The sequence below is a fragment of the Tenrec ecaudatus genome, chromosome 11, assembly GCF_050624435.1.
Source record: "Tenrec ecaudatus isolate mTenEca1 chromosome 11, mTenEca1.hap1, whole genome shotgun sequence".
Lineage (NCBI taxonomy): Eukaryota > Metazoa > Chordata > Mammalia > Afrosoricida > Tenrecidae > Tenrec > Tenrec ecaudatus.
In genome coordinates, this window is record NC_134540.1 from 11,802,931 (window position 1) to 11,815,747 (window position 12,817).

General features: G+C 39.3%; 1 protein-coding gene across 1 annotated transcript in view; it reads right to left on the reverse strand.

The window, feature by feature from the left end:
- The window catches only part of ZMYM2 (zinc finger MYM-type containing 2), a 106,142-nt gene that overhangs the window by 72,271 nt on the left and 21,054 nt on the right, over positions 1–12,817 (reverse strand). Inside the window, exon 4 of the mRNA XM_075562852.1 lies at positions 1,172–2,028. Within this exon, the coding sequence (XP_075418967.1) occupies positions 1,172–2,028 (857 nt within the window). The remainder of the gene's footprint in view (positions 1–1,171; positions 2,029–12,817) is intronic.

Genomic DNA, 12,817 nt, shown 5'->3' on the forward strand with positions numbered 1-12,817 from the left:
AAGAAGGGAGTAACCAATCATAATGATCTACATATATCCCCACTCCCAGGGGGGCAGATAATAGAAAAGTGGGTGAATGGGGTCAGTGTAAGACATGAAAAAATAACAGTTTATAAATTACAGAAAGTTCATGGGAAGGGGGGAGACAGGAGGAAAATGAGAAGCTGATACCAAGGACTGAATTAGAAAGAAAATATTTTTTAAATGATGATGGCAACATATGTCCAAATGTGCTTGACACAATGGATATATGTACGGATTGTGACAAGGGCTGTATGAGCCCCCAATAAAATTATTATTTTTAAATGGTTTGAGAAAGAGCTCACAACTTGAAGAACGTAATCAGTGTCACTGTTGCCTTGTGAGTTTTGTTGTAGATATAACAATTAAAAAAAAAATACCCTATGGGTCCTTTATCAGTTCAGCTTCATTGCAACTGGAGTCACCATGAGACAGAGGGCTGGTTTCATTTGTTAGTAAACCTGTACAGATTCTCCCTCCGTCCGGTCCCCAACCCCTTTTTATAATTAGGCATTATTCTCACAAGCCAACAACAACCCCCCAAAAAAGCAGTAAATGCACAAGAATTATCACTGTAATTTCACAGAGCATTCAATTACAAGGCTGATAAAGTTTCTAATGAGCCTACAATGATGGAAGAAGCCGACAAAGACAAACACAGGCTCAGGGAAAGAGAAAAAGGACATACAAAGGAATGGCCATGAAAAGGCTAGATTTCTGGTGATTCCCATATCTTCATAGAACATGTGTACTCACATAAAAATTTCCAAATAATCGAGAAGTCCACCAAACTTATAGCGAAAACAAAGCAAACACAGACAGTAAAAGCAAATCAAATACAAGATTATTTTTCCCCAAGTAGGAAGTGAGTAATATATAACAAGATGCCAAATGGTGGTGAATATAAAGAATTTTTAATAACTTTTTTACATGTTAATCATTAATTCTCTAATAATCTCAAGTGAAATATCAAACATGATTTTACATCTCTCCACAGTAACTAAATTTCAAGCCTAATGTCAATCACTAAAATGAAAATATTTTACAAGCAGAAACTAAAATAATTAGCACAGATTATTTCAATGTAAACAAAACAATCAATCCAAAATTTAAACCCATTGACATGAGTAGAGTATCATTTATTGCTTACCAGGATTATGGTGAGTTGCAGATTCTCCATTCTGAAATACATCTCCTGTCACATTCATTCTACCAGGATTAAAAGGTCCTACTCCAGTCTTGTTCTGTGAAGTTAAGGATGGGGTGTATGTTTGTACATTAACACCAAAATTACTTGACTGTATTCCGTTAGAGACGTCTCCCAAATTGGTATTCTGCAGTGAAGTCACGTGTGTGATCATTAAGTTCATATCACGCCCATCTGGATTTTCCGCCGGACCTTCATTCATAGCACTTACGCCCGTTTCTAAGGTTGTAACATTAGCAATCTGAATCTCAGAGTCTGGTTCTGTGGTGATCCCACTATTACCCAGTCCTGCATTTGCCTTACTTCTTGAAAAACTGGAAGTGGAAAAATCCACATCGTTGGTTCTGCTTTTAGTTTCAGAAGGTCTTCGTTCAATAAAATTGGAGGGATTTTTCTCTTGTCCTTGATTGGTTTCTATGTCCTCTTCATCATCAATAATAATTGTTTCACTTACACTTCCCTTCTGTGAAGACAGTTCTTTTGAGGAAGGAAGGTTTTTTGAGTCATTTCCTTGTAGCTCTTCATTTTTTGATGAAGTGAATGTTACAGTTCTTTGATCAGTCACCACTGGTGCAGAAGGTGGGGGAGGCTGTACAGGTTCGATAAAAACAACATCGTCGTCATCTTCCACTGATGAGTTTTGAAATTTATTACCCCTAGAGACTAACGGATTAGGTGGACCACTAAATGTACTTCCTACATTTGTAAGACTGGTTGCCATGGTGGTAGCCCCTAATAAAACAGGAGTCTGCTCAGACAATTCGACTCCTCCCACTGAGCCTGTGTCCATGCCAAAGAACCTGTTGAGGACATAGAAAAAACAAAGAGTTAAAATTCCAGTATATTACAATTTATTTCTAATTACCCTAATGGAAACAAGGTTTTTAAAAGTACTCTGACAAAAAAAAAAGTACTCTGACATTCTTCTATATCTGTTTTTTCATTCTTCTATATCTTAAATGAGAGTAAGTTTTACCTAGCTTCCAGAAAAGTTATTATCTGTGTAATCTCATTCATTAACAGTTTACATGTTAACTTCTATAATATAAAATAGCTATTATCTAGTTATCAGTAATAATATGGATTATATTACCAGCAGAGGCTCATTAGTAGGGTACACCAAATTTACCCTCAAATTTTAACAGTGAAAATATAAATTCTGTACAATTTGAAATAGAAAAATAAACACAAAAACTGGCAAAAATAATTCCTTCATTGTACATCTATCCCATTTAACTACTACATTAAATGAAATGTGCAATACCAAAGAGCCACTACTTCTTTCCTTTTTATAATCCCCCTTTCTCATAGTCCCTGCTTTTCCCATAACTATGACTAAATCCTGAAAATCTGAAATCTCTCATGACCCTGACCTTTTTACCAACCACTGTATGCTATGCTCTTCTAAGCCACCAAGTAGGCTATAAAACACCACTCAAAAATGCCAGAATTAATAACGATGTATAAATTACCAAGGGCACATGAGGGAGGGGGGAATGGGGAGGGAGGGGAAAAAAAAGAGGACCTGATGCAAGGGGCTTAAGTGGAGAGCAAATGCCTTGAGAATGATTGGGGCAGGGAATGTATGGATGTGCTTTATACAATTGATGTATGTATATGTATGGATTGTGGTAAGAGTTGTTTGAGTCCCTAATAAAATGTAAAAGAAGAAAAGAGAAAAAAATGATTAGGGCAAAGACTGTACAGATGGCTTTATACAATTGATGTATGTATATGTATGAACTGTGAAAAGAATTGTATCAGCCCCAATAAATTGTTAAAATAAAAAAATTTTAAAAATGCCAGAATTACGGCAGGGGAGGTTGGGGAAAATGAAGAGCTAGTAACAATGGGTCCAACAAAGAAGAAAATGTTCTAAAATTGATTGAGGTAAATGATTGTAAAACTTTTTTTGATATGATGGAACTATTGAATTATATGATAAGAAAAAAAAATGCCAGAACTCTAATCCCTGGGACCTGTCAATGCTACCTAGCACAAAGTCTACGCAGACCACAGATGTTTGAGGTGACATTACCTGGGCTTGTTTGAGTGGGCTGTAATGCAATCACAAAGTAAAGGAGGAAGAGGGAGGCACTACGACCACAGAGGCAGAGAATGGAGAGATACAGCCAAGCGTTCCTATAGGTATCTGAAGTTAGAAGCAGCACACACACAAAGTCTCTTCTGGAGGCTCCAATTGAAGCCTGGCCCTACTGACACCTGGACTTCAGTTCAATAAAAATGATTTCAGACTTCTGGCCTTGAAACTGTGAAAAACAAGTTTCTGTTGCTTTAGTCACTCAATGGATGATCATTTGTTTCAGCAGCCAAATAAAATACAATTTAAAGCTAAATCTTCAAAACAACTTTTGACATAGGTATAATTTTTGTCACATTTTAATAATTAGGAAATGATGGCTTAGAGACTCCCAACTTAGTTGCCCTAGGTCAGATACAACTAGGAAGCCTACTGAGGAAGCTATAAAGAGCCAAAACTCTCAATTGCTTGATTACTGTATTCAATTACAATTTGGGGAGGCCTACTAAATGCCAAACTATGATGAAACCAGAGACTTAATAATGAGCTAGACAGGGAAGAAACTAACTTGCAGGGCAATGTTCTTCAGCAGATGTAAAAGATGAAGTTGACTGCAGAGATGGAAGTAGAACTACTTCTGAAGAGAAATCAAAGGATTTTCAGGGTAGAGGGGATAAAATAAAGAATGAGTGAGTACATACTGAAATAAAACTGTAGGTGGGATGGGAAACTAAAGCAGTTAATAATGCAGTAAAAAGCACCCTTAAAGAAGGGTTTAATAATACTTATTGCTTCGTATATGTTGCTAATTTTACACTGATACGCAGGCCTTTGGGAAGAATAAAAGGACTAATATAGAGAATGTATTAAAAATATTTTTTAAAATAAAAAAGAATGTACCACGTTGGCAAGTGGATGAAGAGTAGGAAAAAATTGGTGACAGTTATCTTTTTTGTGTTTTAATTTTTTAACAAGTGTATTGCCTACTTTGAACACATTAAGAAACACTGGGTGCACAGTGGTTCCAAGTTGGACTAATTGCAAGGTCAACAGTTCAAAACTACCCACTGTTCCAAGGAAGGAAGACGAGGCCCTCTATGGAAAGTGATAGCCTTAGAAACCCAGGGGCCGGGTCGCTATGAGTGTTGTAACACATTCATTAAAACAAACAAAAACATGTGAACAGATAACTTTTCTTAGATTATTAAGCAATGAGAGAAGACTTCCTTGACATTGACACTAAGATGTGAAATTCTGTCAGCTGTGGGAAAACTGGGAGATGGGAATTCTACGTGACATCTTGCAAAGGCCTACAGAGAATGAGGCTGGCTAATTCCAACAGCAGTGTGGAGGTCAACCTGGATGCAACAAACAACTCACTGCCATCAAGTCGGTGCTGACTCATAAGGACCCTACAGGACAGGGAGAACTGCACCTGTGGGTTTCTGTGACTTTAACACTTTACAAGAGTAGAAAGCCTCGGGGAACTGATTACAAGAATCTACGTATAGCCTCTTCCCTGGAGGGTGGACAGCAGAGAAGAAGGCAGGGAGAGACGTCGGACAGTGTAACATATGACAAAATAATAATTTATGAATGATGAAGGGTTCAGGAGGTAGGGGGCAGTGGGGAGGGAGGGAGAAAATGAGCAACAGATATTAAGGGCTCAAATAGAAGGCAAATGTTTTGAGAATGATGATGGCAACAAGTGTAAGTATGTTCTGACACAATGGATGTATGTATGGTCTGTGATAAGAATTGTATTAGCCCCCAATAAAATGATTATTTTTTTAAAAGAGTAGAAAGCCTCATTTTCTCCCTCGGGAGACTGGTGGTTTCAAACTGCTGACCTTGCAGTTAGCAACCCTACAGATAGTACTGCAACACCAGGGATCCTGGACTGGAACAAAGTAGCTAAGATGGAAGAGTGGTGAGAAAGCAAAGAGCAATTAGCTGCAACCAAGGTAATTCATTGATTACTTTCAACAAAGATGGGTTGAGCACTTATGCATGAAGGAGTTCTGGTGGTGCTGTCTACTTAAGTACTAGACTCCTAACCACAAAATCGATGGTTCTAACCCAGAATTAAGTTTCCATGGACAGACCCACAAAACCTACAGTGACAGAGTCTTAAAGAAAAAGAAACCCCCCAGAACTGGGAAAATGCAATACAATAAAACTGAACACCGTGAAGATAATACAAGTGACCATCTAGCTGAGAAGCAACAAAGCCCACATGGAAGAAGCACAGCAGCATACCTGTGTGATCATGAGGTGTAGATGGGATCAGGAATCAAAGACCCAGAACAAAAAAAAATCATATCATTGTGAATGAGGAGGAGTGCAGAGTGAAGACCCAAAGCCCATCTGTAGGCAACTGTAGTATCCTTACAGAAGGATCACAGGGAGGAGGTGAGCCAGTCAGGGTGCAGTATAGCACCGATGAAACATACAACCTTCCTCTAGTTCTTTAATGCTTCCCCCAACCCCCACTATCATGATCCCAATTCTACCTCACAAATCTGGCTAGACCAGAGGATGTACACTGGTACAGATAAGAGCTGGAAACACAGGGAATCCAGGACAGATAAATCCCTCTGGACCAATAATAAGAGTAGCGATACCAGGAGGGGAAGGGGAAGGGGGTAGGGAAGAAAGAGAGAACCGATACACCGATCTACATATAACCCCATTCCAGGGAGATGGACAACAGAAAGGTAGGTGAAGAGAGACATCGGTCAGTGTAAGTAAGATATGAAAAGAAATTTATAGAAAAATTTTTTAAAAAAAGAAAAGAAATTTATAAATTATCAAGGGGTCATGAGGGAGGGTGGGGGAGGGAGGGAGGGAAATGAGAAGCTGATACCAAGGGCTCAAGTAGAAAGAAAATGTTCTGAAAATGTTGATGGCAACAAATGTACAAATGTGCTTGAACACAATGGATGACTGTATGGGTTGTGATAAGAGTTGTATGAGCCCCCAATAAAATGATTTTTTTAAAAACCTCTGAAAGCTAGAGGAAAGAGCTGGTGAGCAAAGAGCATTTATAGAGGTCCATATAAAGACATGTACACTTGCAAATATATTTATAAATGAGAATGGGGAAATAGGTCTGTGTGCATATATTTATAGGTTTAATATTAAGAGAGCAGAAGAACATTGGGCATCCACTCAAGTACTCCCTCAATGCAAGAATACTTTCTTCTATTAAATTGGCATTCTATGATGCTCACTTTCCCGACACAACCACTGAAGACAAAGCGGGTGAATAAGCAAATGTGGTGAAGAAAGCTGATGGTGCCTGGCTATCAAAAAATTTAGCATCTGGGGTCTTAAAAAGCTTGAAGATAAACAAGCGACCATCTAGCTCAGAAGCAACAAAGCCCACATGGAAGAAGCACAGCAGCCTGTGTGATCACCAGGTGTCGAAGGGATCAGTTACCAGGCATCAAAGAACAAAAAAATCATATCATCGTGTGCTCATCTCCATGATACGATTGCTGAAGACAAATGGGTGCATAAGCAAATGTGGTGAAGAAAGCTGATGGTGCCCGGCTATCAAAAGATATAGCATCTGGGGTCTTAAAGGATTGAAGGTAAAGAAGCGGCCATGTAGCTCAGAAACAACAAAGCCTACATGGAAGAAGCACACCAGCCTGTGGAATCACCAGGTGTCGAAGGGATCAGGTATCATCAGAACAAAAAAATTAATCGTAGTGAATGGGGGCGGGGAGTGCGGGGTAGAGACCCAAAGCCCAGTTGTAGGCCACTGGATATCCCCTTACAGAAGAGTCTCGGGGAGGAGACGAGCCAGTCAGGGTGTGATGTAGCAAGGATGGAAAATAAAGCTTTCCTCTAGTTCCTAAATGCTTCCCCGCCCTCCCACCCACTATCATGATCCCAATTCTACCTTGCAAGTCTGGCTAGACCAGAGGATGTACACTGGTACAGACAGATAGGAACTGGAAACGCAGGGAATCCAGGGCAGATGATCCCTTCAGGACCAGTGATGTGAGTGGCGATACTTGGAGGGTAGAGGGAGGGTGGGTTGGAAAGGGGGAGCCGATTACAAGGATCTACATGTGACCTCCTCCCTGTCGACGGAGAACAGAAAAGCGGGTGAAGGGAGACGTCGGACAGGGCAAGATATGACAAAATAATAATTTATAAATTATCAAGGGTTCGTGAGGGAGGGGGGAGCAGGGAGGGAGGGGAAAAATGCGAACCTGATGCCAGGGGTTTAAGTGGAAAGCAAATGTTTTGAGAATGATGACATGATTTACACAATTGATGTACGTGTGGATTGTGATAAGAGTTGTATGAGCCCCTAATAAAACAATTTTTAAAAAAGAAATAAAAACTCTGAAAGCTGGGAAGCAGATAAATATGGGTTAATAGTAGCTAACTGGTCATTAATAATTATTTATTATTAAGAATGGCTCTAACAGGCCTGGAAAAAGTAAAACCCTGAATCCAAAGTGAAGATGTGATTTTCCAAAGCTGAATCCTCAGTGGGTTCAGGCACCTTTCTTATCCTATGCCTACGGCTAGTACTAAAATAGCTAAGCAAAGCAAACTGAGTGAAAGCTCTTTGGAAAGACAGCAGTTAGACATGCCTTTTTATTCCTCTCACATCCAAACCAGTCTAGAAAGTTTACTAGGTTGAGGGAATACAAGAGTGACTCTGGACAAAGGGATGCCAAGTACCGTGTAGAACCTGATACAGGAATGCCCCAGATTTGTCGGTTCAGTTCCAGACCACTGCAACAAAACTAGTATTGCAATAAATCAAGTCATGTATCTTTTTTCCCCATTTCCCAGTACATATGAAGGTTGTGTTTATACTATCTATTATCCAGTCTATTACTGGAGCCCTGGTGGCATAATGGCTACATGATGGGCTGCTAAGCTCAAGGTCAGTAGTTCAAAACCACCAGTCAATTCCATGGGAGAAAGATGAGGCTCTCTATTCCCATAAAGAGTTACAGTCTTGGAAACCCACAGGGGAAGTTCTACCCTGACTTTTAGGATTGTTATGAGTCAGAATCAACTCGATGACAGTGAGTTTAGTTATTTTTGGATGGTCTACTGAGTGTACAATAGCATTATGAAAAATTGTGCAAATTATCAAAATGTGAGACTCACATGACGTGAGTACATGTAGCTGGAAATACCATCTCAAAATACTCACGTGATGCAGGGTTGCCAAAAACCTTCAATTTGTAAAAATGCCCTATCTTTAAAGGGCAATATATCAAAGTGGTATACAGTGGAAATATACCTGTACTCTATGAAAGCAGACTGCCAAGTATTTTCACCCTCGAAGCACCTGGCTTTTCACACCACTGACTTTTCAGTCACCACTACATTGATCAACCACCGAGTCAACAGGGTTCCTTAAACAGTATCCAAGAGCCGATAACTAAAGGTGACCTCTGTGTACAATGGGCTCCAGAGGGTTTTCGATGGCTATGATTCTTTGTCATCTTTATGGAACCAGACTGCCACCTCTTTCTCCAAGGGATCAGAGGGTAGTTTCAAACTACGCATCTTTTGGTTACCACCCAAGCACTTTAACCATTGCGTAAAATTTAAATCAGGAGTATAAAATGCACCTAACCATATTTCATGTTGCCATTGACACCCACCCAAAAAGACAAACAGGAGAAATACCCAAGAAACTTCTAACAGAAAAGAAAGCTGTATGAATGGATTAGGAGGAAAGAGGGGTCTTCCTTCTCACTGTGAATTACCTTCTGGAATCAGTATGGAGTGTATCTGGAGCCCCAGCCCTACAAAGAATGACTCATATCACACGTTTTACCTTACGAGAGTTAAAGGGAAAGAAAAATCAGCAGAGAGAAGAGGGATTCACTACCCCCAAGAAAACAGAAATGAGCTAAGCATGAAATGCATTCTTTAAACCCAAAGTCCTTACACAGAGAACCTCCCAAAACATGGAGATCTCTAAGCACCCAAAGGTCACAGAAAGGAAACAAACACCTTTCTCAGAGTCAACAAAGGAAGCTTTCCCTTAGAGCTAGCTACAGCCCTAAATGCAGACATCTAACCTCCTAAACTAAGTGGAGCCCTGCTGCTTGAACCCACATGCCACTTAACAGGGCAAAAATGTAGCAGTCTGCTTCTGTTAAGATTTACAGCCCTGGAAACCTATAAGGCAGTTCTCTAATGACAGACATTGGAGTTGGGATTGATTCAAGAGCAGTGGGGTTGTACACTGTGAGAAATCTTTGTCTGGTAGAGACTGGCAGAACCTCTAAGGCCTTGGCCCTGAAATAGCCTTTGGGCCTGGAACGGAACTCACCCTGTGGCTCAGCTTTCAGTGGAAGGACAGGACAGTTCTACATCATAAGCAAATACAAACAAGGAACCCAGGGAGGTACATAATCTTTAGAACAATCAATCATTTGAGGTGCAAAGGACAGCATCTGCCAGGACTAAACTTCAAAAGATAGGAAGGAACAGGAGAGAAGGAGAGATAGAAATGGGAAACGCAGGAAAGAAGCAGGAAATTTTCTGTTAAGTAGTGGAGGACTTGTAATCAATGTCATAAATCAAAGTATGTATGAAAAATTATTAAAAACAAATGTGTTCTGACAACAAATGTACATGTGCGCTTGACACAATGGATTATGTATGAATAGTGATAAGAATTGTACAAGCCCCCAATAAAATGATTTCAAAAACAAACAAATTTGTTCATAAACTTTCTCAAATCCCCAAAAACATTATAAAAAACAATTAAAAAGTCAATAAACTCATTAATGATTGCACTGCATTGCGTGAAATAAATGTTTGTGAAAGTCACTCACTTGTGATATTTCTGTTATAGCATCACTAAATAACTAAGACAGCATGAAATATTAAAGAGTTCAAAAGTGGTAAATCTTTGAACATTAACACAGAAAAATATCAAAGACATGCCACTACATGGGGGGGAAAAGCAAGCTGCAGAGAAAATACAGAAAACTATAATTCAAAAATATGTTAACATATTCACATAAAAGTTTGGAGTAATACATACTATATTGACACTACTAATCAGTTCTAGGGAAGTAAGGAAAGTGACCAGAGGTCCAATGACAGATGATATAACAGATAGATTTATCCATCGATGTGTAAGATATGTCGATATCACATCAAGAAAACTACTGAAAGAGAAACCTTCCTCTAGTTCTTAAAAGCTTCCTCCCGCCAACTATCATGATCCCAATTCTACCTTGCAAACCTGGTTAGACCAGAGGATGCACAACGGTACAGATGAGATCTGGAAACACAGGGAATCTAGGACAGATGAACCCCTCAGGACCAACGCTGAGTGACGATACCAGGAGGGAAGGAGAGTAGAAAGGGGGAACCAATCACGGGGATCTACATATAACCTCCTCTATGGGGTGGGCAACAGAAAAAAGTGGGTGAAGGGAGACGCCAGGCAGTGTAAGATAAAATAATAATTCATGTATTATTAAGAATTCATGAGGGAGTGGGGAAGCGGGGAAAGAGGGAAAGAGGGAAAGGGAAAAAAGGAAAATGAGGAGTTGATTCCAGGAACCCAATCGGAAGGTGAATTTTGAGAATGATGAGGGCAATGAATGTATAAGTGTGCTTTACACAATTGATGTATGCATGGATTGTGATAAGTTGTATGAGCCCCCCAAAAATTATTTTAAAAATAAACTTTAAAAGAAAAAAAAGGTTCTTTAAATAACACTTAGGTTGAAAATAAAATTCTAAATAATGAATAACAATCAGTTTTGTATCTCAAAAGAAGTGGAATACAGTAATGTTTAGAATTATGTCGATACCTATAAATTATTTATCAAAAATTGTTCATTTCTAAAGCAAAAAATAAAGAATATATTTTGAAGGAAAAAAAAGAGAGAAACCAAACTTGACAAATGGTTACCATGAGTGAAGGAGGAAAAGTTTTTGCTTAGGGGACATTGAGTTTATGTGAATAGTAGTGTAATAATTTGGAAAAGGATATCAATAATGGTACAACACAAAGAGTATAATCAGTGGCACTGAATTATAAATGTACAAGTTTTTCTGGTTGAGAATTTTGTTTTTAAATCATTTTATTGGGGGCTCATACAACTCATCATAATCCATACACATGTCAATTGTGTAAAGCACACTTATACATTTGTTGCCCTCATCATTCTCAAAATATTTGCTTTCCACTTGGGCTCTTGGAATCAGCTCATTCTCCCCCCCTCTTCCCGCACCTCCCCCATGAACCATTGATAATTTATAAATTATTTTATCTTACACTGCCCGTTTCCCTTTACCCACTTTTCTGTTGTCCATCCCCCAGGGAGGAGGTTATATGTAGATCCTTATAATCAGTTCCCCCTCTCTACCCTAACCTCCCTCCACGCTCCCGGTATTGCTACTGTCATCATTAGTCCTGAAGGGATCATCTGTCCTGGATTCCCTGTGTTTCCAGTCCCTATCTGCACCCTGTACATCCTCTGGTCTAACCAGGTTTGTAAGGTAGAATTGGGATCATGATAGTGGGGTGTGGGGGGGGAGAGAAGGAAGCATTTAAGAACTAGAGGAAAGTTGTGTGTTTCATCGATGCTACACTGCACCCAAGTAACTCATTTCTTCCCCACTACCCCTCCGCAAGGGATATCCAGTTGTCTACAGATGGGCATTGGGTCCCCATCTCGCACTTGCCCTCATTCACAATAAGATTTTTTGTTCTTTGGTGCTTGATACCTGGTCCCTTCGACCCCTCATGATCATACAGGCTTGTGTGCATCTTCCATGTGGGCTTTTTGCTTCTGGGCTAGATGTCTAGTTGAGAATATTTTGTTGTGTATTTTTTGCCACAATTAAAAAAATATTTACATGAGTAAAATGAGTACAAAAAGAAAATGTCCTAAAATTGATTGTGGTAATGATTGTACAACTCTTCTTGATCTGATTGAACTATTGAATTGTAAACAGATAATGCCATCAAATAGGTTACAATTCTCTCACCCACTCACTCTTTCAGGCTATCTTTGGTTCAAATCCAAAAGCTGATCCTGAGGAGAAAGATCAGGCTTTCTGCTCCCATAAAGATTTATAGCCTCAGAATCCCACAAAGGCAATTCTATTCTGTCCTCCAGGGTCACAAAGAATCAGAATTGACTCAGTTGCAGGGTGTTTGTGGTTTTGATCAGGTTATCTAAAACAAAGCCCACTTGGATTTTAAAAGCTGATAGGAAGCCTTAACTCATCAGCTTAAAATCAATTCAAGGCAGAATCTCCAAACAAAATTCTTTGATTTAATAAACAAATAAATCAATTTTTTATCTGGGTACCTCCAGGGGATAGAATTTCTAGGGTAGGGAATAATAATATAATCTCTCCTCCCACAGGACCAAGATTTAACTTTCTTTGGGGATCTCATCCACTCCCGATTTTAAATACTACACCTCAATACCCTAGACTCCTACATTTACTTCAATCTAGGTATGAAAATGCCACACTACTCTCCATATCCAAAATTTAACTGGCCCTTTACCCAGTACATG